The 24,417-nt window shown below is 38.7% G+C and overlaps 2 protein-coding genes and 1 long non-coding RNA gene across 3 annotated transcripts; all 3 read left to right on the top strand.

Moving 5' to 3' along the window:
• The first annotated feature begins 1,232 nt into the window (after window positions 1–1,232).
• On the top strand, window positions 1,233–1,802 carry LOC114754097 (uncharacterized). The gene has a single exon (XM_028942844.1). It carries the CDS (start codon window positions 1,233–1,235, stop codon window positions 1,800–1,802), a length of 570 nt encoding a protein of 189 aa, XP_028798677.1.
• A 15,661-nt stretch (window positions 1,803–17,463) lies between these two features.
• On the top strand, window positions 17,464–19,227 carry LOC114754096 (uncharacterized). The gene is made up of 3 exons (XM_028942843.1): window positions 17,464–17,517; window positions 17,654–17,858; window positions 18,782–19,227. Exons 1-3 carry the CDS (start codon window positions 17,464–17,466, stop codon window positions 19,225–19,227), a joined length of 705 nt encoding a protein of 234 aa, XP_028798676.1.
• A 499-nt stretch (window positions 19,228–19,726) lies between these two features.
• LOC114754101 (uncharacterized) lies at window positions 19,727–21,409 on the top strand. Its single transcript, XR_003741103.1, has 3 exons — window positions 19,727–19,761; window positions 20,394–20,461; window positions 21,225–21,409. It is a non-coding gene; the product is annotated as an uncharacterized LOC114754101 (long non-coding RNA).
• Window positions 21,410–24,417: the final 3,008 nt, after the last annotated feature.

Genomic DNA, 24,417 nt, shown 5'->3' with positions numbered 1-24,417 from the left:
ACTGGGATACTAAACCTGAGCTGTCGGTCAATAGTTGGGATCCAATAGTAATTGATCTCACCAAGGACGAGGACCCAGAGGAATGGGTAATGGGAGATGCCAGCCCTAGCCATTCATCAGTGTGCTCCAATGACTGTGTTGAGCACTACCCAGAGCTGCTAGGGATCACGGCAGAATAGTTGCTGTACCGCCCCAAACCCGGAGACCTGGTCAACCCTGTAACTGGCTTGTACCAAGAGCCCTTAGATTTAGATCTTTATGTTCAGTCTCTTAAGCAGCCTGCTACTCTTGCTATGTATCCATGTAATGTCCCTAGACCTAGTACTGTACCAGTTGTACCCCCAGCCCCGGCAATACCTGTAGCACCTGCAGTACTATTTGTACCTACCCCAGTTTAGCCTAGTCATGAGATCCGTAGTGTGGGTCAGCGGAGTGACCGGCTGAGGTTCATAGGGCGTCACATCAGGAGGGATGTTTATGCAGACCTGAGAGTACACCTAGACTATCTCGAGGGTGTGAGGGAGCTGTATCAGGCACACGGACCAGGCAACCCTTACTTAGAACCATTTAATTGGTTATGTGAGATGGTAAATGTCCTACCTAACACTCCCTTCTGGACCCATGAGATTGTCCGCCTGGACTACTTGCTGGGAGATGATGTAAAGGACTGGATCCGAAGCCTTGAGGGCTTTGTTATTGTTCACTTTCTATAGACGCTAGGACTGTCCTATCACTAACGTAGGATATATTTTGGTACAGCTAACCCTAGTAGGTTAGGTTGTTTAATGCTTGGTCGATAGATGTGTTGATTGCACTTTGACTGGTCAATGCTTAGCTGCTTTTTGTTGTATGCTCATTTTGTGAATAAAATCCAAGCATGATATTTATTTCTTGTTCCTTGTTGTGCTATCCAGTTAGTTAAGCAATGGTTAGAACTCGACGAAACCTTTAACCAGAGAGGCCCCCAGTGCAAGATGCAAGGGTCCCTCCTGATCCATTACAATTGATTTTGGAACGCCTCGAGCAACAGTAGAAGACCATCGAGGACATGAGAGCAGCTCAAGCTCGCCAGGAATAAGAAAGGGATGCAGCGATAGCTATAGCAGGCAGCAGCAGCATTAGCGAACCTTGACAGAAGGCAACCAGAAGAAGAGGTCTCTGTAGCACCAGCATTAGAACAGTTGCCAAGGCCGGCAATGCCAGCAGCAGAACCCGACAGCATTCAATAGTGGATGACCCGATTTTGTAAGCACAACCCACCATCATTTGATGGGACATTTGATGTTCAAGCGGTGGAAGAGTGGATTAATCGCCTAAAGAAGATCTTCAAGGTGCTGGACTGCTCATCAGAGCAAAAAGGCCAGATGGTGATATATAAGCTGGAGAAAGATGCCGATCGCTGGTGGAAGAATACTACAATTCTTCTCGATGCTCGAAACACAACGGTGACTTGGGAAGTGTTTCTGGAGCAGTTTTATGAGAAGTACTTTCTGAGATCTGTTCAGGATGAGAGAGAAGTAGAATTTCTGACTCTGAAGCAATGGGATGATGAGCCTTTTGATGAATACTTGTCGAAGTTCATCTGTCTCTCTCATTATTCAAGCTATCTCCGATACAGAGACGATGAGAGGTGGACGACAGAGAAGATAGTTCGAGGACTGAGGCCATCATTGAGGGAGATGATTGCTCACAGACAATTTGAGCAGTTCAATAAAGCAGTGGAAGCTTGCCGAATCACGAAAAGCAGCTTCAACCATCATTTGATGGTCAAGACAACTCCCAGAGCTGAGAAGGGAGGTTAAGGAGGTCAAGGTGTTACCTCGTCTAATGTGAATAAGAAGAGGAAGCAACCTTGGAACAACCGTAAGAGCAAGAAAGGTGATAAAGCACCGAAGGGCAAGGAGTGTCCTAAGCGTGGCAAGAGTCACGGTGACAGACCATGCATGGCTGGGCAAAATGTTTGCTACACCTGTGGCAAACCTGGACATTTCTCAAGAGAGTGCCCACAGAACACCGAGCAGGCAAGACCACGCACCCAGGGGCTGAGTGTTTGCCATCACAAGAGAAGAAGCTTGGAAGTCTCCGGAGATGATCCAAGGTACGACCATGATTAACAATTCTCCGGTGATTGCAATGTTTGATTCGGGTGCTAGTCATTCTTTTATTTCATATGCCTGTGTAGAAAGACTTGGCTTGAGTATAAATACATTGCCATATGATATACATGTGTCTAGCCCAACGCAGAGTAGGGTAGTTACATCTGATGTGTGCCTAAACTGTATAGTTTGTTATGAGCACTGTTGCACTGCTATAGATTTGATATGCATACCTTTCCATGAGATGGATGTGGTGATTAGACTTAATTGGTTGTCATCCCACAATATCCTAATGGATTGTAAGAACAAAACCTTAATCTTACCCATGAGGGATTTAGAGTTGAATCCGGAAGTTAGATTAAACTTAATTACGAAAGCCCAAGCGGGCAAATGCTTACGAAAAGGCTGTCAAGGATTCCTCGTTTTCTTCTCAGTACAAGTCGAAGTCGAGGAAGGGATAGGAGAAATCCCAGTGGTCAGGGAATTTCTGAAAGTGTTTCCAATAGAGATCGCAAGATTACCCCCAGACAGAGAAGTAGAATTCACAATTGACATAGTACCTGGAGCAGGACCAATTTCTAAGGCCCCTTATAGAATGGCTCCTAATGAAATGACAGAACTTAAGAAGCAAATAGAGGAGTTACTTGAAAAAGGTTTTATTAGACCAAGTATGTCGCCATGGGGTGCTCTAGTATTGTTTCTCAAGAAAAAGGATGGTAGTCTAAGGCTGTGCATAGACTACAGGGAGTTGAACAAAGTCACAGTTAAGAACAAGTATCCGCTCCCTAAGATAGATGATCTGTTAGACTAGTTGGTTGAAGCCAGTGTATTCTCTAAGATTGATCTAAGATCGAGCTATCACCAGCTCAAGATTAAGTCTGAAGATGTCCCTAAAACTACGTTTAGAACCTGATATGGGCACTATGAATTCTTAGTGATGCCGTTTGGATTGACGAACGCACCTGCCATATTCATGGACTACATAAATAGGATTTTTCGTCCTTACTTGGATCAATTTGTGGTTGTATTCATTGATGACATCCTGGTGTACTCCAAGTCTCTAGAAGAGCATGAGGAGCATTTGAGGATTGTCCTAAATACCCTGGAAGAGAAACATCTGGTGGCTAAACTTCGTAAGTGTGAGTTTTGGCTCCAGGAAGTCTGATTTCTCGGCCATGTGATTTCCCGAGAGGGAGTGGCTGTCGACCCCAGTAAGATTGAGGCAGTACTCAACTGGGAGAGACCCAAGACGGTGACCAAGATCAAAAGTTTCCTCGGACTAGAAGGGTGTTACAGAAGATTTATCCAGGACTTTTCTCAAATTGCTCTCCCGCTAACCAAGTTAACCAAGAAGAACCAGCCGTTCTTGTGGGATGAGAAGAGTGAGGCTAGTTTTCAGGAGCTGAAGAGGAAGCTCACTTCTACTCCCGTACTTATACTTCCCGATCCTTCACAACCGTATATGGTTTATACAGATGCTAGCAAGCAGGGATTGGGATGTGTGCTTATACAGCAAGGGCGGGTAGTAGCCTATGCCTCATGACAGTTGAAATCTCACGAGGAGAAGTACCTAACCCACGACCTAGAGTTGGTAGCGATAGTTTATGCACTGAAGATATAGAGACACTATCTGTATGGAGCAGCCGTATAATTGTTTTGTGACCACAAAAGCCTCAAGTACCTCCATGACCAGAAAGAGTTGAATATGAGACGACGAAGGTGGATGGACTTACTCAAAGATTATGATTTTCAAATTAAGTACCATCCAGGCAAAGCGAATGTAGTCACGGATGCCGTAAGTAGAAAGACAGTACAGGTAGCATCGCTGATGATCAGAGAGCAAAAGCTGGTAGAGGATTTCAGAGATTGGGGTCCTTTATATCAGATGCAATTAGTAGAAGGAAATAGAGGTAAAACCCAGTTTACAACCCTGCTCAAAGATCAAATCAGAGAAGCACTGTCACAGGACTGGCTAGCAAAAATTCTCAAGGAGAAGCTGTTTAGAGGCGAGAGTAAGAATTTTGAAATTTCTAAGGAGGGGATACTGAAGTTTAAAGGAAGAACATATGTTCCCCAAGTGTCTGATCTCAGAAAAGAGATACTGGCAGAAGCCTATAAGAGCAAATATACTCTTCACCCAGGAATGACAAAGATGTATCATGATGTTAAAGAACTTTTCTGGTGGCCTGGAATGAAGAAGGATATTACAAAATATGTGACAAAGTGTCTTACCTGCCAGAAGGTGAAGGTAGAACACCAAAAACCTGCAGGAGAGTTACAACCCTTGGATATCCCTGAGTGGAAATGGGACAGTATATCCATGGACTTTATAGTGGGGTTACCAATGACAGCGTCGAAACATGATGCAATATGGGTGATAATCGACCGTCTGACTAAGTCTGCGCATTTTCTCAGTATGAATATAAAGGATTCTCCAGAGAAGTTAGCGAGACTTTACATCAAAGTGATTGTTAGGCTGCATGGTGTTCCAAGCAATATTGTTTCGGATTGAGACCCAAGATTTACTTCAAAGTTTTGGAGGTCCTTACAAAAAGAGATGGACACCACTCTCATATTCAGCACAGCCTACCACCCCCAGACGGATGGGCAGACGGAAAGAACAATTCAGACATTAGAGGATATGTTACGTGCCTGTGTATTGGATTTTAGCGGTAATTGGGATACATCCTTACCGTTAATTGAATTTGCCTACAATAACAGTTTCCATTCAAGTATTTGAATGGTACCTTATGAGGCATTATATGGGAGAAAGTGCAGATCTCCCTTATGCTGGACAGAGCTTAGTGAGAGAAATTCTCTTGGTCCTGACATGGTGGATCAGACTTCCCGATAGATAAAGGCTATTCAACAAAGGCTTGTAACAGCTCAGAGTAGACAAAAGAGTTATGCAGATATGAGAAGGAGACCATTAGAATTTGATGTTGGTGATCAAGTTTTCCTCGAAGTGTTGCCAACAACGGGAGTCGGTCGATCTCTTAAAACTAAGAAGCTCAGTCCAAAGTATGTTGGACCATTTCAGATCCTATCTAAAGCTGGACCAGTGGCCTACAAGTTAGCTCTTCCCCCGAAGTTAAGTCAGATTCATGATGTTTTCCATGTCTCCCAACTGAAGAAGTACCATCTAGATCCCACGCATGTCATAAGCTATGATGACATTGCGCTTCGGGATAATCTATCTTTTGAGGTTAGACCAGAACGAATCGTTGATCAAAAGACCAAGCAGCTGAGGAATAAGCAGATTCCCCTGGTCAAAGTGGTCTGGAAAGGTCTTTCCTCTGAAGAAGCCACATGGGAGATGGAAGCTGAGATGAAGGAAAAGTACCCTGAGCTTTTCCATTAAAGTATGCTTTAAATTTCGAGGACGAAATTTATTTAGGGGGGAGAAATGTCACATCCAGCATTATGATAATTAGAGATAGGAAATATTCTCAAATTATTGAGGATTAAAAATGACAAGGAAAAAGTCAAAGGATTTTGGTGGAAAATAATTACAGTAATTTTCCAAGCCAATTATAGGAAATTGACTAATTAAGGAAAATTGGTCAAATGTAAATAAGGAAAAATATTTTCGAGCCTTGGAAAATTAAGAAAAAAAGAGGGATAATATCCTTTGAGGGTTATATGAAATTATAAAGTTGGTTTTATGACCAAATTACCCTTAGAGAAATTATGAGAGAATTAAAGGGTGATTTAGGCTAATTAAGGGATTTTATTTGGAAAATTCCAAATAAATAAATTAAGGGGAATAAAATTCCAAGAAAATTCATATGATATCCTAAGGAATTATATGAGATTATGGAATTAAATGAAGACCCTCAAGTATCCAAGATTTTTCCAAATAATGATGAAAAGTGGAAAAATCCCTAAAGAGAAGGAAATTAATTTTCCTTTTTATTTAAATATTAGGAAATTAATTTTGAGACAAAGAGGAAAATTTGGGAAGATAATAATGAGGAGAATAAATTAAGGATCTGACAGAAAATAATTATAGAGGCTAAGCTACTGTAATTATAGAAAAGAAGTTAAACGCAGAGCCTAAAGTATACTGATAAAGCAAGATTGGTGTCTTTCAAATCCAAGGGATCCTATTGAGCCATGTGTCAAGCTCTTGAAGGAAAAGATTTGAATTAGCCAAGTGTCATTCCATAAATGGAGAGGATCTTGACTTTAGTAATTAATTTCATTTGGAATTTTGTTAACTATGAGAGAGGAATCAAGATTTAGTAGGGTAATGACACTTGGACTATCATTAAAGAAGGTGGTTGGGATATTTTGAAGCATTAATCAAGCTCTTCTCTTCCCTATTTTTAGATGTAGTTTTAGCCAAGGGAGAAAATAAGAGAAAAAGAGAGAGTTTGAGAGAAAACAAGAAGAAAGGGAGCACCTTTGATCATCCAAGCAAGGTTTCAAGGTTAGATCTTGGTCCTAGAAGTGTTCTTACTTTGTTTTCTTTCCTTTTTATGGTTAAAAATCTGTCTCCTCCCTCTCTTGATGTTGACCGAACTGATTAATAAAAAGGGAAAGAAGTTTTGATCATCACACTTGCTAAGACAAAACAACACAAGCTAGATCCTAGTGTTTGCAAATTAGTTTAAGTTGTTTTAAAGCATTTTTCATGGTTGTTTTTTTTAGCTTCCATTTCGGCCAAGTGAGGAATTGAACCCTAGGATGAGTTTTTTATTGTTTTAAGGCTTCCATGATGAAGAAATGAGGAATGGTGTAGGATAGACTAAAAGGAACAAGTGTTGGAAGCTTTAAAGCAAAGTTGTGATTTTTGGTTCATGATTCCTTGTGGTTCGGTCAAAGGGAAACTGAAGGAGGCCATTTTATTTTCCTAGATCTAAGCATATATTTGAAATCTACATGAAAAACCATGTAGGGTTGAGTCAAGGAGTGATTTTTAGGGTTAAAGAGAACCAAGTTCAAAAATAGTGAGCAAAAGAGGGAACTTTATGGTTCAAAAATCATTTTGATGTATGTTCTTGCTTTTTCATGGTTGGATAATGATTATGGCTGCCTTTGTTGATGGATTATATGGTTAGGGTTTGATATTTGTCAAGGGAAAGAGGAGAAGGAAGAAAAGCTAAGACTTTTGGAGCAAGGTAATAAGTTAAACCTAGCTACTACCACTAACTAGCATTGTTGATTATTGTATGGTTAATTAGCATTATTGTGGTTGAGCTTTCTTGATTGTTATGTGGCTACTCTTTATAGTATCTTGCTTTGGCCTTTGCAAGTTTGAGTTTGCCAAATGATAAGCATGCTAGTTCACCAATAGTAGCTAATGTGATCATGCATAATAATGATACTTGCTTGGTGTTATAGTTGGTTAATTTGCTACTGGGATTTTCAAAAATCTCATCCCCTAAAAATAATGTAACATTTTAGGGCCTGAATCCTCCAATGGAAAGCTGCAGATTGAAGACTAATTTGTGGGGTTTAGCCACAAAAATTAGTGAGCTCATTTTGGTTATGTAAATATTAAACTAACAGTGATGGAAGCACACTGACACTGACTGGTTCACATGACATTTTGATTATGCTCGCGAATGCGTTTAGTCATGAAATTTGGTACAATGAAAGATAACATCTTGAGCTTCAATTTTATAGGTAATATGTTAAAAATGGCCTAGTATACGATTTATAATGAGTTTTCAAAGTAAATGGTCAGAATCTGGGAATCAGGGTTTTTAACAAATGGACAGTGTTGCTTTTCTCAAAAACCTGATGCTTTCTCATAAGGAATTAGACAATGATATTATTTTTCCTTGAAAGAGGACTTAAAGAACTTTAATTAGAATTTTGAATCACCCTAATTGAATTTTTTTAGAATAAGTTATGAATTTTTACAGTTCGGCCAGAAAAATAGATTTTTACCCAATAAACAGTAAACTAGTCTAAGTTCAACCCTCATTTAAAAGCATGGAAAGTTTTCTAACAGCACAAGTACAATTTGAACTTTCCATCAATTTCAAAAGGATGCAGGAGCATAAAGAATCTAAGCAGGAAAAATTTCTGAAGAGCAACTGAATTTGCAAAGCATTTATTATTTATTAATCTTATTATTTTTTTTAAAAAAATATTTTTAAAAAAAAAATTTTTTGGTTCGCCGCGGCGAAAGCTCACCGAGAGCAAATCCTGAAGAAAGGGCCTGCTTCGCTGTGACGAAACATAAGTTGGTCGCGACGAAGTGTGGTTGAGAGCTAAATTAACGCTGACAAGAGGGGTTTCGCCACGGCGAAATCAGATGTTTGCCGCGGTGAAAGGTGACAGAGAGTAGTATTCAGTGCAAATATTCACAATTCAACCAATTTATTAGTTTAAAAACACCTCAAAATCAAATAGATGCATGGATGCCTGAGAATTATTTGCTAGAATCCACAATAGGTCCCTCCCCCACACTTAAACACAACATTGCCCTTAATGTTTAAAGCACTACAAGCAAACAAATCACAAACTGAACTGGAAGTTGTCAAGTCCAATTGAAATTGAAGCACAATACATTGAATTCACAAAAAGAAGGGAGAAGGTGATAGGTTGCATGCAAAGCAAAGAGGAAAAGGAAAATAGAAGTTGGGACCAATGTAAGAGTAACAGCAAAATGTAAAGGCCATCAGTAGCCAAAGAGTCAAACAACATCCAATGTAACATCCAAAAAGTTTAACAAGTAACCAGCTACACCAACTAAAAAGAAACAAAAAGAACAATAAAGAAAACAAAACATAAACAAAGAGCTACTGCTGTATCCCAGTATCATCCACCCCAGACCCAGATGGTCCTGCACCAAAAGTGCCTGCTCCAGATGTCCCAGCTCCGCTCTGAGGGTCTTCCTCTTCAAGAGGTAGGATGAAGTTCAACCAGTCAGCAATCAGAGCATCCACACGATGGCAGTAACGTCGGTCTCGATCATACAGAGCATCACAGTCCTTCTGCCTCTTCATCTCGCGGAGGAGGGTGACTCGCAACTGGTAGACATGGTCTGCCAGCTCATCAATATCATCAGCCAAGGTGTCTAAGGTGACAGGTTCAGGAGCTTTTGGATCTTGCTGTTCTTCTTGATCTTAAGGAGCTGGTGCACCAGCTGCATGCGCTGCGCCAACATCATACACAGGGTGGATGGGTGGAGGGGGTCCAATGACAGGCTGTTTAAGGTGGTCATATCGAAACAAAGGGGCTAGCTCAAAGTAGCTGTCATTGTTGTACTCAGGGACATTGGCAGCTCTAAAAAGGTCAGTGACTAGGTGGGGAAAAATGATGTTGTTGGTGAGTTTAGGGGTGTTGATGGCATCATGGAGGGCTGAGTAAATGGTGTCGGCTACATCAAAGGATTGGCCAGTCATGAGAAGGTAAACGTAAAGGGCTTGGCGCTTTGGAACATTGGCTAGGTGGGTGGTGGGTACTAGGTTGTTGCAGACAAAATGCAGCCAAGGGCGAGCCTCAGGTCGGAACTCAGATCGCTTAAGGTATTGCTCAGAAGTGCGGGGGCGATGCCAAGTGGCTCCGTCATGACACAAAGTTTGGACCACATCATCAAAAGGGTAGTTGTCTCTGTAAGCTGAATAACCCAAATGGTAACAAGGGGGAAGGCGGTAATGGAAACGGATATTGTTAGCGGTAAAGGAATGGCGGATAAAGACATTGTGGAAGTTGACGACCATGGAACCATGGAAACGGGCATAGGTGTAAAAATGGCGAACAAAAGCGTCATTACCCATAGAACGCTCTTGGACCAAACCGGTCAATTGGGAGGCACGGAGTTGGTGGACAAAAGGGTGATTAGGGGGGTCTAAGGGAAAAGGTCGCTCCTTAAGGAGGGGTCTCTGGTTAATCTTTCGGTATAACTCCTCAAAGGTATACTCATCCCCCGAATCAGATTCAGACACAGGCACAGGGTTCATAGTACGAGGCATACTCTGAACACAAGAAACAAAATACACTAAACAAAGACCAAACAAACAGCAACGAACACTACCCTAGAAAAACAAAAATCACAACCTAGATAGTAGCAAATGGCTATGTAATGATTCATAGGTTTTCAGTGTATCAAAAACTTGTAGAATTAAGTAAAGAGATTAAAGAAAAACAAAATGCACCATGAATCATTAGACAACCTAAGAGCTACGTAACCACAAATTGATATTAAAAATAACCCAACCCAAACAACACAACAGCAAAACAAATCAACAGACTAACAACTAAATAGAATTAAAACAAAAGAAAGAACAAAGGAAGAGAGAAATCATACCACAATAGAGAGAAAGAGGGCTTCAGCACTGACTGAGGAGAACAGAGGAAGAGAAGGAGAAGAGAAGAGAGAAAAGGAGAATAGAGAAAAGAGGGGAAGGGGAACAGGAGAGGAATAAGTGAAGGAATAAGGAGAGGGAGGGGGCCGACGGTGTGGAAGATGGAATGCGAAGAGGGGAGCGGTTTCTGAGAGGGAGAGGGCAAACGGTTTCTGAGAGGGAGCGGCCGAGCGGTTTCTGAGAATTGAAAGGGGTGGAGCGAATGTTTAATGGAATGGGGAGGGGAAAAGACAGAAATGGGCTTAAGATAATAGAATGGGTGAGGCAGAAATAGGGGCAAAAAGGGAATTTCACAAGTAGAATAGGGTAAAAATGAAAACTGATCAGTGCTGAAATGGCAGTTTCGCCGCGGCGAACCATTCTCGAGACGAAAAGCAAAGGGAGAAGAGGAGGTTTCGCCGCAACGAAGGTAAAAGTTCACCGCGGCCAAACCATCTCGAGACCAACACCCAGAAACTGGTGACCTTCGCCGAGGCGAAGGCTGGAGTTCACCACGGTGAAAGGTCACAGAGAGCAATCTAACAGACACGGACCACTTCGCCATGGCGAAGGCTTAGGTTTATCGCGACGAAGTGTCACAGAGACGCAAGAACAACACAGAAACACCCAAATAACAGAGAAACACAACACACAAACAACAGAGGTAGCTGGATACTTCAAAAACTTTAAAGTGCATCAAAAGAGATCAAAAGGTGCTCAATAAGTCCATGATTAAGCAGTATACCACAAACAAGCTTTCTTAATCAATCTGATTCATATAATTCATTACAAGCACCATATTACCAACAAGCACAAAATGAGATAGGATAGAGATCAGAACTTACAGAGGGTCTTATTGAATTCAAACAACAACTACATTACTATACTACTGAAACGGTTTCTCCCCCACACTCATTTAACATACAATGCACAAAACATAGCAAGATCAATAATTAAGCAAAAGCATGTAAATGAGTAAAGGAAAGAAACGACCAGGGAGTTAAGGAGGCTTTTGATTTTCATGGTAAAGCTTCAGTAGATGGCCATTAACTTTGAATCTGGCCCCGGTCTCCTCATGTATTAGCTCCACCATACCAAAATTGTGCACTTTAGTGACTGTGTATGGCCCATCCCATCTGGTGTTGAATTTTCCTTACTTGAAAGTAAACCTAGCCTTATACAACAGCACTTTATCGCCTTCCTTAAAGTCCTTTCTCAAGATACCTCGATCATGCACAAATTTGGTCTTTCCTTGTAGAGTCTAGAGTTCTCATAAGCTTCAAGTCTAATCTCCTCCAACTCTTGCAATTGCAGCTTCCTTTCTGTCACATCCAGCATTATGGTAATTAGAGATAAGAAATATTCTCAAATTATTGAAGATTAAAAATGATAAGGAAAAAGTCAAAGGATTTTGGTGGAAAATAATTACAGTAATTTTCCAAGCCAATTATAGGAAAATTGACTAATTAAGGAAAATTGATCAAATGTAAATAAGGAAAAATATTTCAGAGCCTTGGAAAATTAAGAAAAAATAGGGATAATATCCTTTGAGGGTTATATGAAATTATAAAGTTGGTTTTATGACCAAATTACCCTTAGAGAAATTATGAGAGAACTAAAGGGTGATTTGGGCTAATTAAAGGATTTTATTTGGAAAATTCCAAATAAATAAATTAATGGGAATAAAATTCCAAGAAAATTCATATGAGATCCCAAGGAATTATAAGGAATTATAGAATTAAATGAAGACCCTCAAGTGTCCAAGATTTTTCCAAATAAATATAAAAATTGGAAAAATCCCTAAAGAGAAGGAAATTAATTTTCCTTTTTATTTAAATATTAGGAAATTAATTTTGAGATAGAGAGGGCAATTTGGGAAGATAATAATGAGGAGAATAAATTAAGGATCTGATAGAAAATAATTATAGAGGCTAAGCTACTGTAATTATAGAAAAGAAATTAAACTCAGAGCCTAAAGTATACTGATAAAGCAAGATTGGTGTCTTGCAAATCTAAGGGATCCTATTGAGCCATGTGTTAAGCTCTTGAAGGAGAAGATTTGAATTAGCCAAGTGTCATTCCATAAATGGAGAGGATCTTGACTTTAGTAATTAATTTCATTTGGAATTATGGTAATTATGAAAGAGGAATCAAGACTTAGTAGGGTAATGACACTTGGACTATCATTAAAGAAGGTGGTTGGGATATTTTGAAGCATTAATCAAGCTCTTCTCTCCCCATTTTCAGATGCTCATTTTTTTCCAAGGGAGAAAATAAGAGAAAAAGAGAGAGTTTGAGAGAAAAACAAGAAGAAGCAAGCATCTTTGATCATCCAAGCAAGGTTTCAAGGTTAGATCTTGGTCCTAGAAGTGTTCTTGCTTTGGTTTCTTTCTCTTTTATGGTTAAAAATCTGTCTCCTCCCTCTCTTGATGTTGACCGAACTGATTAATAAAAAGGGGAAAGAAGTGTTGATCATCACACTTGCTAAGACACAACAACACAAGCTAGATCCTAGTGTTTGCAAGTGAGTTTAAGTTGTTTTAAAGCATTTTTCATGGTTGTTTTTTTGAGCTTCCATTTCAGCCAAGTGAGGAACTGAACCCTAGGATGAGTTTTTCATTGTTTTAAGGCTTCCATGATGCTTAAAATGAGGAATGGTGTAGGATAGACTAAAAGGAACAAGTGTTGGAAGCTTTAAAGCAAAGTTGTGATTTTTGGTTCATGATTCCTTGTGGTTCGGTCAAAGGGAAACTGAAGGAGGCCATTTTATTTTCCTAGATCTAAGCATATATTTGAAATCTACATGAAAAACCATGTAGGGTTGAGTTAAGGAGTGATTTTTAAGGTTAAAGAGAACCAAGTTCAAAAATAGAAGTGCCTGTTGAGGCATCTCATGTCTTTTTCCCAACTCCCCAAATCGCTGACACTTGTCACATGATCTACAAAATGTAAAAGAATCTTTGAAGAGGGTGGGCCAATAAAATCCAGAATCTAAGACCTTCCTAGATGTCCTCCTTGCACTAAAATGACCGCCACAAACCATGGAATGGCAAGCTGAAATAATAGGTTCAAAATCCTCCTCCGGCACACACTTCCGTATCACTTGGTCACTGTACATCCTCCACAAATGAGGGGCATCCCAAATGTAATACTTTAACTCGCTACGAAGCTTTTGTGCCTAAAATCTAGACATAAAGGGAGAAGTGAGTCCAGACATGAGATAATTGACAATATTAGCATACCAAGGCTCTATAGTAGCCACAGAACATAAAGCTAAATCGGTAAAAGAGTCACAAGTCAAGTCAGAAGAATCTACTCCCCTTGTGTACTCCAGTAGCCTACTCAGGTGATCGGCTACTTGATTCACTACCCCTGGTCTATCCTTAATCTTAATGTCAAACTCTTGAAGCAGTAAAGCCCATCTGATCAATCTTGGTTTAGATTGTGGCTTTTTAAGTAGATAGCGGACAGCTGCATGATCTGTATACACAACCACTCGAGAATTGATTAGATACTATCTAAACTTATCTAAAGCAAATACAATGGCAAACATTTCTTTCTCAGTGGTGGTATAGTTGACTTGAGTTGGGTCGAGTGTCTTAGAGGCATAGGCTATGACTCTAGATTGCTTCTCCTCCTTCTAGCCAAGCATAGCACCCACTACACAATTAGAAGCATCACATGAGAGTTCAAAATGTAAATTCCAATTGGGTGCAGTCAAAATAGGAGATGAAACAAGCATAGACTTGAGAGTATCAAAGGCATGTCTACATTTTTCATCAAAATTAAATTCAACATCTTTTTTAAGAAGAGTAAAAAGGGGTAAAGCAACTTTACTAAAATCTTTAATAAAGCGCCTATAAAACCTTGCATGCCTAAGAAAAGATCTTAAATCTTTAAGACAGGTGGGGTAAGGCAAAGATGAGATAAGTTCAATTTTAGCCTTATCAACCTCAATCCCCTTGCTAGAGATGAGGTGACCTAACACTATGCCACTACCCACCATGAAATGACATTTCTCAAAGCTCAAAATAAGATTTTCGGCTATGCATCTCTCTAGAGGCTGCCTTAGGCTATTCAGGCACTAATCAAAGCTCTCCCCATAAACTATAAAATCATCTATGAAAACCTCATATTGTGCTCTAAAAGGTCACTGAAAATCGCCATCATGCACCTTTGAAAGGTGCCTGGAGCGTTATATTACCCAAATGGCATCCTTCGATAAGCGAAGGTACCAAAGGGGCATGTGAAGGTAGTTTTGTCCTGATCCTCGGGGGCTATGGGTACCTAAAAATAGCCGAAAAAGCCATCTAAAACGCAGTAATGTGATTTACCAGCTAGTCTCTCCAACATTTAGTCAATGAAGGGTATAGGAAAGTGATCCTTATATGTTGCATCATTAGGTCTCCTATAGTCTATGCACACACGCCATGAGTTTTGAACCCTTGTAGAAATTAACTTATCCCTTTCATTCCTTACTACTGTTACCCCACTCTTCTTTGGCACAACATGCACTGGACTGACCCACTCACTATCAGAAATTAGATATATTATCCCAGTACTCAACAATTTAGTAATTTCTTTCTTAACTATATCTAATATGAGAGGGTTCAATCGTCTTTGGGGTTGTCTCACTGGTTTTGATTCCTCACTCAGTAAAATTCTATGTGTGCACACAGTAGGACTAATTCCTGGTATGTCTGCTAGTGTCCAACCTATTGCCTTTCTATGCTCCTTCAAAACAGACAAGAGTCTCTCTTCCTCACTCTCAGACAGTGAGTCAGCTATAATAACAGGCAATTGTTCATTAGACTCAAGGAAAACATATTTTAAAGTAGGTAGTAAGGGTTTCAAATCAAGTGTAGGTGGTTGCACAATAGAAGGAATCAATTTATGAAGTTCAAGAGAGAACAAATTACTCCCCTTTCCTTCAACCAATGATAGTTCCTCAGCCTTGTAGTTAACTTCCTCTCAAGCGTTGAACCAACTTCTAGTTGATCTACAGCAACCGCCTTAGAGGGATTCTTCTCCATGACATCTTCCCCCATATCTGAAACAACAACAGGAAACCTTTCCCCAAGGGAATCATCACTGATAATAGAGGAATCACAGTCTAACTTGGAGTCAAGGTAGGAAACAGAAAATGTATGTGGGATAGAAAGCATGCAATTAACCACAGTACAATCAAGGCATGTAACATCACCACCATATGAACAAGTAGAAGGTGTAGAGTAAAGAGATGAAAAGGAAGAAATGGATTCATTCTCATCAATAGAATCATCAGTGTAAAGTTCATAATAGAAAGAGTCATTTTGCAATTCAACTTCAGAGCAAGCATCCTCAACAGCAATGTCTATCATGTTAACCCCCAAAAGTGAATAGTCCTCATAAGGATGTTTCATTGCTTCATACATGTTAAAAGAAACTTTATTATCACCCACCTCCGGAGTTATGGTGCCCTCTTTCATGCTAATCATGGTATTAGAAGTCCTTAAGAAAGGTCGACCAAGGATGAGTGTAGTGTCATTTACAAGTTCAGAAGACATGTCAAGCACATAAAAATTAGCAGGAAACACCAATCCCTTAACTTGGACTAAAATGTCTTCAATAATGCCCTCAGGATACCTAATAGTCCTATCAGCTAGTTGGAGTACAACAGTAGTAGACTTAAGAGTCATGACTCCTAGAGAGGTGTATACGGACTTAGGCATGACATTAATGGCTGCACTTAGATCTAACAGGGCTCCCCCTATAATAGCCTTTCCTATAGTGCAAGGGATAGTGAAAGATCCAGGGTCTTGACACTTTACAGGAATTTGGGGTTTAAATAATGCAGACACATTAGAGGGTAATTGGACTCTTTCATTAGGTTTAAATCTCCTCTTTTGAGTACATAATTCTTTTAAGACTTTAGCATACTTAGGAATCTTTTTAATCAGGTCAAGCAAGGGTATATTCACTTCTACTTTCCTAAATGTCTCAAGCAACTCATGATCTTGCCTCTCCTTACCCATTTTAACATTTTTCAAATAAGCATGAGGGAAAGGTAGTTCATTGATGTTTACCTCCTTACCTTCCTTGCTTGAGGCTCCATGATTACTTGGCTCAGATTCCACAGCTTTACCCTTGCCATCATGTTCTTTTGGGGCTTCTTTCAACTTTAGCCTCATCTCCTTGAAGCTTTCAGAATTCTTAACCTTTGAAGATGCTTGTGGCAGCTCATCACACAAGATTTCCTCATCTATAACTTCATCCTCCTCTTTTCTAAAATTCACTTGCTTCCCACTCCTAAGGGTAATGGCATTTAAGCCCTTAGGATTGATAACAATGTTGGAGGGAATAGCACCACTGTTCCTTGCTTGTTGTTCACTCATGTTGTTGGACAATTGAGTTACATAGGAGTTGATGTTCTTAGACTTAGTTTCCCACTGTTCCATCCTCTTTTCCAAAGCACTAAATCTAGTATCATTCTTGGATGAGTCTTGTTGAATTAGTGAGGCTAAGGAGTTGAACTGAGTAGCGTTAGCAGCCCTTTCTTCCTTCATTAAGGCCGTCATATTGTGTAGGAGTTGGTTGGTATCATCCTTTGGTGGGACAGTTAGGGCTTGAGATTGGTTTTGGAACTGGGTTGAAGATGGGCCAGCTCCTCCACTCTTCTGAAATCTGGTTGGAGGTCTACTATCATCGTTCCTCCAGCCCAATCGAGGGTTTGCCTTCCATCCCTCGTTATAACTGTTGGAGTAAGGGTCCCACTTTTGATTTGGACGGCCTTGGTAGACTGCAGATACCTCCTCATAACGGTCTGGACAAACGCTAGAAATATGCATAACCGAGCCACATGTTTCACAACTGGTCGTTGTAATGTCCATTGGAGTGGGTGGGCGATGCACACTCATGTTCTTCAATTCAGCAGTGATTAGAGACAGTTGAGAGGCCACTTTGCTTTCCAACAAATCTACTTTTGATTCCAAAGTGTCCATTCTCCTATTGTGCACCGAAGCAGCTCCTAACTCATGTAACTTCTCTTTCTTTTACTTCACTTTTTAGTATGAGCATACTCTAACATGTATAATGCTTGGCATTCCAATCAAAGAGTGCAAGCTCTTACTGGTTGCTACGTTTGTAGCCTGCCGACCAGACATCTCATCCGTAAAAAAGGAGCCTCTCATCCTGTTCACAACTGATTCTGGAAGTCATAGGGAGAGGACTTATGAGGTTCTCTTCTTTCTACTTGCCCTTCTCTGTTAAGCTCAGGGACATTCAAGCCTAACTCTGTTCTTGGCTAGTCATGCTTTCATTGGGGTAAAGTCAACTTCGCTTGCCTTGCCTCGGCTAATCCCTTTTCCTGCTCGGATAGGGTATTTGGCTCCATCTAGAGTGGTGCCAATTCTGTCTCAGAGTACTAGTTCCGTACTTTCTCTAGGAAGACTCATAGCCAAGACCATATCCCCTGTGAAGGGTACCTCTCAACCTAACCCTAAGTGACTGAATATCTCTTAACATTATCGGGAACATGCCAACCTCATAATGCTAATTCCCCGCATAGATATCTGTATTATTCTCATCTCTTTCTCTTCTTCTTGATTCCAAAGAATTTGACTAGAGCTATCTATTTTGAGTTTACTATCTCTAGGTTCCTATTTATCTATTCAGGGACTCAAGATAGCTATTCTATCATGGTGCCCCAGCCTTAACAAGGCTGTACGAGTTTGTCCAGCTTAGGTGGCTATTACACCCTCTTAGCGGTGTATAGACTCAACCCCTAACTATCTTGTTCAACTCCTTATCATTATTCTTCCTCTTGAGAGGGAATCTAATAGCTCTTAAATAGTGGATACCACTCTCTTTGATCTCTATTAGTCTTACTCTCAATGACCTCATAATCCATCAAGTCTTGCCGAGATACCATCTTAGCATCTGAGAGTTATTGTTCATGACCATAATTCTTCTTAAAAGTCACCACTTTCTCTGGTAATCACTTCTATATTCGTTTATCGCCACCAATGCCCTTGGTTCATCGTGATGAAGTATACTTTCTCTTAACCTCTACTAGTCTTACTTAGCTTCGCTCATCGCAACATTGTCTGCTACTTAAAGGACTTCCATGTCCCTAATCTTACTGTCATCCCCAAACAAGTCAACTACTTGCTTTCAGCCAATTGAGGAAGAGTTTGGCTCATGTCTCTAGGCCATTAGTACTTTTGGTTTCTTCTATCCTTAGGGACCACTGGTAGGTGGAAAGCTATCTTTAACTCTTTCTAGCTTTTTATATTGTTTTAGGAATCGAAGATAGCTACCTTGATCGTGCTACCGTAACCTTATATCAAAACTACACTAAGTGTATCTAACTTAGGCTAACTATCATTGGTCCTGACTTAGTAGACATCACTACCAGAAAGATTGATCTGATTAAACAAAGGTTATTGACAGCTCAAAGCCGTCAGAAGAGTTATGCAGATCGTCGTCGGAGACCTTTGGAATTCGATGTAGGTGATCATGTGTTTTTGAAAGTTTCTCCACTCACGGGTATTGGAAGATCTATCAAAGCCAAAAAGTTGACACCCAGGTTCATAGGCCCATATGAGATCTTGGAGAGAATTGGACCTGTTGCCTACCGTGTTGCCTTGCCGCCACATTTGTCCAACATTCACGATGTGTTTCATGTGTCACAATTGAAGAAGTATCATCCAGATCCATCTCACATAATCGAGCCTGAAGAAGTTGAGTTACGTGAGAACTTGACTTATAAGGCAGAACCAGAGCGGATTTTGGATGTGAAGGACAAGCAATTACGGAATAAGACTATTCGGCTCGTAAAAGTCTTTTAGAAAGGAATGAGTCCCGGTGATGCTACTTGGGAAACCGAGGAGCGAATGCAGTGCGAGTACCCGTACTTGTTTTCTTGGTAGGTGTTTTTCTTGGTTGTTGTGTGTGTTTGTTTGAATTTTGGGGACAAAATTCCTTTTAGGTGGGGAGAGTTGTAACATCCCAATTTTTTTTATTTATTATTATTCCTAGTGTTTAGTTAAGTTTAGAAGGAGTTTAATGCTTGATAAATGAGTTTTATTCTCTATTTATTTAAGAAAAGAGAATTATTGAAAATAAGATTTATAAAATATGTATAAGGAAATTTCTGAATAATAATAATAATAAAACGGATTAAAAAAAATGGGAAAAAAACGGGGTACCAAACTATAATTTTGTCCCATTTTAATATGGGGTCTTTAACTGGAATTTTTGCCAAAATATTATTTTAACCGTTGGGGGCCAGAGAGAGAAACATTTCGACGTTTTTCTTTTTCACCTTCTCCGGCGCCTCCTCTCATTTTTCCAGTAGGGTTTCAACTTTGCAGATCATTTTGGTAAGCCAAATGACTTCTTTTCATTAAACTCTCTTCATGAAAGTTTTTCCACTCATCTAAATCTATCTAATGATGGTAGTTTTATACTGTTTAGAGATAATTTTTGGGTTTAGGGTTTGAAGCAAGTGTTGAGTTTTGATGATAGGTAAGCATAATATTGTAGAGCTATTTTAGTAGATCATTTCTATCAGTTTAGTTTTATTTATTGACTGACCTAATATTTTTAAATGAATTATTTTAGTTAAACAGATATTTATTTATGAAAAATATGATATTTATACCATGAAACTGTTGATTAAATTATTTACTTAGATGCATTTGATGTATAGTGAATTTCTAATGGTTGGTTTTTGAGATTTAAAGTTAAAATAGGATTTTTGAATTTTAAATATGATAATTTCAGATTTAAAAATTTGAGAAAAATCTGTATTAAAGTAAATACCTTGAAATGTTTAAATGAAAATTTTGGATTGTGAGGATATATAAATTTTGTGCTAAAAGACTTAATTATGGGTTATGAGAGGTTTGGGTTTAGCATAGAATTAGAAACTTTAACTTATATATATATGTTTTAGTTTAAGTAATTAATTAAATAGCTTGTGTATTGATATGTAAATGTATTGGTTGTGTAGATTAAATTATTGGGCTATTGGTATGAGCACGGGGTTAACCTTGTGGTAATACTTGTTCTAGACAAGAGGTAACCACTTTCCACTTATTATTCATGCTCGTAGGTTGTTTGTGATTGATTTTGAATTATAAGGAATTTATGAAATATTATTGAATTACGATGTGAGCTATGAAAGTATGTTGTTATTGAAATTGTCTTGTGAGACTTTTGTTGCAAAAGATATATGTTTACTATTATGATGATCTTAGGTATTATGAGTCAATTGAAAAATGGAAAATCCCAATTGATTTTTACATGTTGATGATTGTTTATGAATGCAATATTTTGAGTGTTGATATATGAGGGGTGGCGGATGTTGATGATGGGTACTATAACAAAGAGGATATAAGGGGGTGAATTATGTACATTTGAGGATATAAGGTGGTAGGGTCATCAGGTGTACACTGATTGGTCCTTTGGCCCAATTATTCATTATAGGGCATTGACACCCTACTAGTAGACTAGAGGGGGAACCCATGGTCCGGTCTGGTGCTCTGTGGATTTTGGCCGGTCCATATCACTTGATCGGTGAGCTTGTCTAATTACCAGTCACATGGATGAGGATTTAGCCCATGGGTTTAGTCAGAGGATATAAGGTGGGTGGATATAAGGGAGGTGAAAAGATTATTGATTATACTTTTTATATGCTTTGACAATATGAAATTTGTTGGAATACTATGAATTTGCTTTTGTCTCACTTGACACGTCACGAGCACTTACTTGTATGCTTGATAAGTAGGATTGCTGGTTACTGAGACTTTTGTCTCACCCCGTTGATTTAACACTTTTCCAGGTGATAGTTCCCGTTCGGGTCAGTCAGGGAAGGCTCCGGAAGCTTGAGCTGCTATTGCAAAATTGTAGCGCTTCCACTCTTTTGATTGTGTTGGATAGATGTATATTGCCATGATAGGGCCCATTCCACATACTCTGATATGTTTGAGATTGATTATTTTGACAGTGTACTTTTGAGAACTGTTACTGGACTGTATGCTGGTAGAAGGCCGGAGGCCTTTAGGCATTTGCATGTGATTTCTTTTGTTTGATATGAGTGGTGAATCCACAGTGATCTTTGACATGAAATGACTTTTGATTTTGTTGAAAGTTATGAAAGGTACTATTTAGTAAAATCGTGTTATGGGCTTATGGTTGAAAATGATATTCTAGATTTATAATACCCAAAGCCCTATCCATTATGAATATCTTTTTGCACGCAGTTAATTTAGGAAAGTTCTTTTAACCATGATAGACATATTTATGGATTGGTTTAACTCTTTTTCTATCATGGTTAATCTCATATGATTTAGGATATTTATATAACCATGATAGTATTTCTAAATATTTTTACAAAGTTTTTTTCTATCATGGTTAACTTTTTGATATTGATTACTTTATAAGTGTAGTAGTTTCGTTGTTACACTCTTGAGCTCAAAAATCTCTATTAGGATGTTACTTTTCAAATTTACTATTCACTACACATTTTTTAGATTTCAGTTCCAACTTTGAAAAATCATAACTAATTCTACAAAAATTGTATGGGGGTGTTCCAAAATTCTACGGAAAGCTCTTTCAATGCTCTTTAAGGAAAAAATATCCAATTGGACTATCCTTGTAATATCCCAAAATTTGAAACCCTAGTAATGGGAATATAAGGAATGAGACATGATTGATAAGCATAAGGTATGAATAAAACATGAAAACCTAAAATGGGATGAAACTGACTTTATCGGGTCCCTAGGGGCAAAACAGTAATTTTGAGAAAAGTTCTTAAAAATTTTCCAAAAAAAGAAAAAGGTGGAATTAGGTGTTTTTGAGTCACATATGATGTTTTGGGAGTGAAAATAGCCCAAAATAAATTTTGGTGAAAATTCCCAAAAAATAATTATTTTTGGGAAAATAGGGAAAAATACAGGGTAATTTGAGGGGTATAATTATTTTAATTACCTAAGGGCCCAAAAAATTCAAGTAAAAATATAGATACACTCCCTAGGAATATATATGAATTTATAAAATTGTTTTCAAGCATTATAAACATAGAAAATAATTTATGGGGAATTTACTTCCAAATTCCTATCGGCAAAGACCTGATTTCGGAGAAAATGTGAAATAAATACCTAGAGGTCTTGAAAAATTTCCAAAACTTTCAGATTATACTTTTGGAATAAATAGGTATTTATCATGAAAATAAATGGAATTTTTGAAGCGCTTAGCTATTTTTCCTAACAGGGAGCAAGAAATTGGGTATTATGTGACCAAATGAATTTTTGAATTATCCTAACCAATTCCATTACTTCCTAACCAATTTTTCCCATTTAGTTCCCTTATAACTAAGCCCAAAAACCATACTCCCCAGCTCAAGAAACATCTGGAGCAATTGGTGGAAAAATCTCAACCATTGGATTAACTCTCTTGAAATTAAGTCAAAGCATGTGTGGCTAGGATTGCCCCCTCATTTTGACCAACTTATGCACTTAATCTTTGGGCAAAAATAGCTGCGCAAGGGAAAGTTTTTGGGCAGCAAATGAGGTCTATAAATACCCCCATAATTCACTCAAAATTCGGACAAAAATTGACAAAAGAGGGGAGGTTCTACACAACTATTTTCTTGGCTTCCAAATACCCTTCAAACCACTTCCAATCCAAGGCTAATCATCAAGCTTTAATCCAAGACTCCTTAAGGTATGTTTAGGCTTTAATTTGATGCATTTTCAATGGCTTAATCATGACTAAAATTGAGGGAGAAGTGCTGTTCCATTTCTGTTTTGCAGGAAGTTCTAAGAGAGGATAGTAATTTGAGTTATGAGCTTGTGTTGTTGTGTTTGGTGCTGTTTTGGAATGGATTATGGAAAGGAAACCTCTTAGGGTGCAAGAACATTGTTTTGGCCAAACCAATAACTCAAGGATGGGATTTGATTATATGTGTTTTAATGGTTCTAATGGATTTGAAATGTGATTTTGGGTAGGTTTGTGCCATGAAAGTATGTTTTAATTCATTGGAATCAAATGTGGAAATTTAGGAACCTAAGGGGAGGTGTTCAGCCATTTTGAATTCATGGACTTAGGATTGGATTTTGATGGTTTTGATGCTTCCATTGAATTCCTTGGGTGTTTTTGTGTAAGGATATGTAGAGGAATTGAAGTTGGAAGCATTAAAAATCAAAGTTGGAAATTTTGACATCTTCCCTTGTACAATTCGTTTCTGTTTTGACTAGAACTTAAGGAAGAGATTAGATTTTGTAAAATCTGATTTGATATTTGAATTCTACATGAAAAATCATGTAGGAATGGCCAAGGAGGTTTCTTGAATCAAAGGGAAAACAATTAGGCCAAAAATCCAAAGAAAGGGGGTTTAATGTTTAAGTAATGTGTAATGTGTTTGAATAATTGTTGAATGATTGGCATTGGTGTTGGTTTGATAGGTACCTTGCCAAACTTAAGAGAATATCTTGAACTTAAAGGAAATCAAGAACCAAGTGTCAAAAGGTAGCATTGAATTATATTTTGACTGCTTTCTTGCTTACATTATTGTGTTAATGTGTATGTGTGCAAAGTGTGCCATGATGTGACTAAGCTTTGTTGCAAATGTTGACTACAATGTTTGAATTATGTTGCCTTGGCATTATGTCCTCTGAATATGTGTATGATAGCTTACTTTCCATGGCATAAAAGCATGAACACATAAGCAAGATAAATGCACAAAAGCATTGCATGTAGTGTTTGCATGAATGCATGATAATTGTGATTCTTTACTACTGGGATTTCTTTGAAATCTCACTCTTATGTTTAACACCACCTAGGAGGGAGTTCAAGCAAGGGCAGAGACAAGGAAGTAGTTCTGGAGATTAAGTGAATATTAACTACACCCCAGAATGACTTTTGGAACTTGTTATGGAATGTTACAAATTATGTAATGTTTGTTGGATAATAGCTCCTAGTAGGAGCCAAACATGTATGTTTATGTGTAAGCATGTGTTAAAGCCCATATGATT

This window comes from Neltuma alba, unplaced genomic scaffold (assembly GCF_004799145.2).
Source record: "Neltuma alba isolate B1F8T4 unplaced genomic scaffold, ASM479914v2 tig00010080_pilon, whole genome shotgun sequence".
NCBI lineage: Eukaryota > Viridiplantae > Streptophyta > Magnoliopsida > Fabales > Fabaceae > Neltuma > Neltuma alba.
Note: the sequence above shows the minus strand (reverse complement) of the source record. Positions and strands in the feature narration are given on the sequence as shown.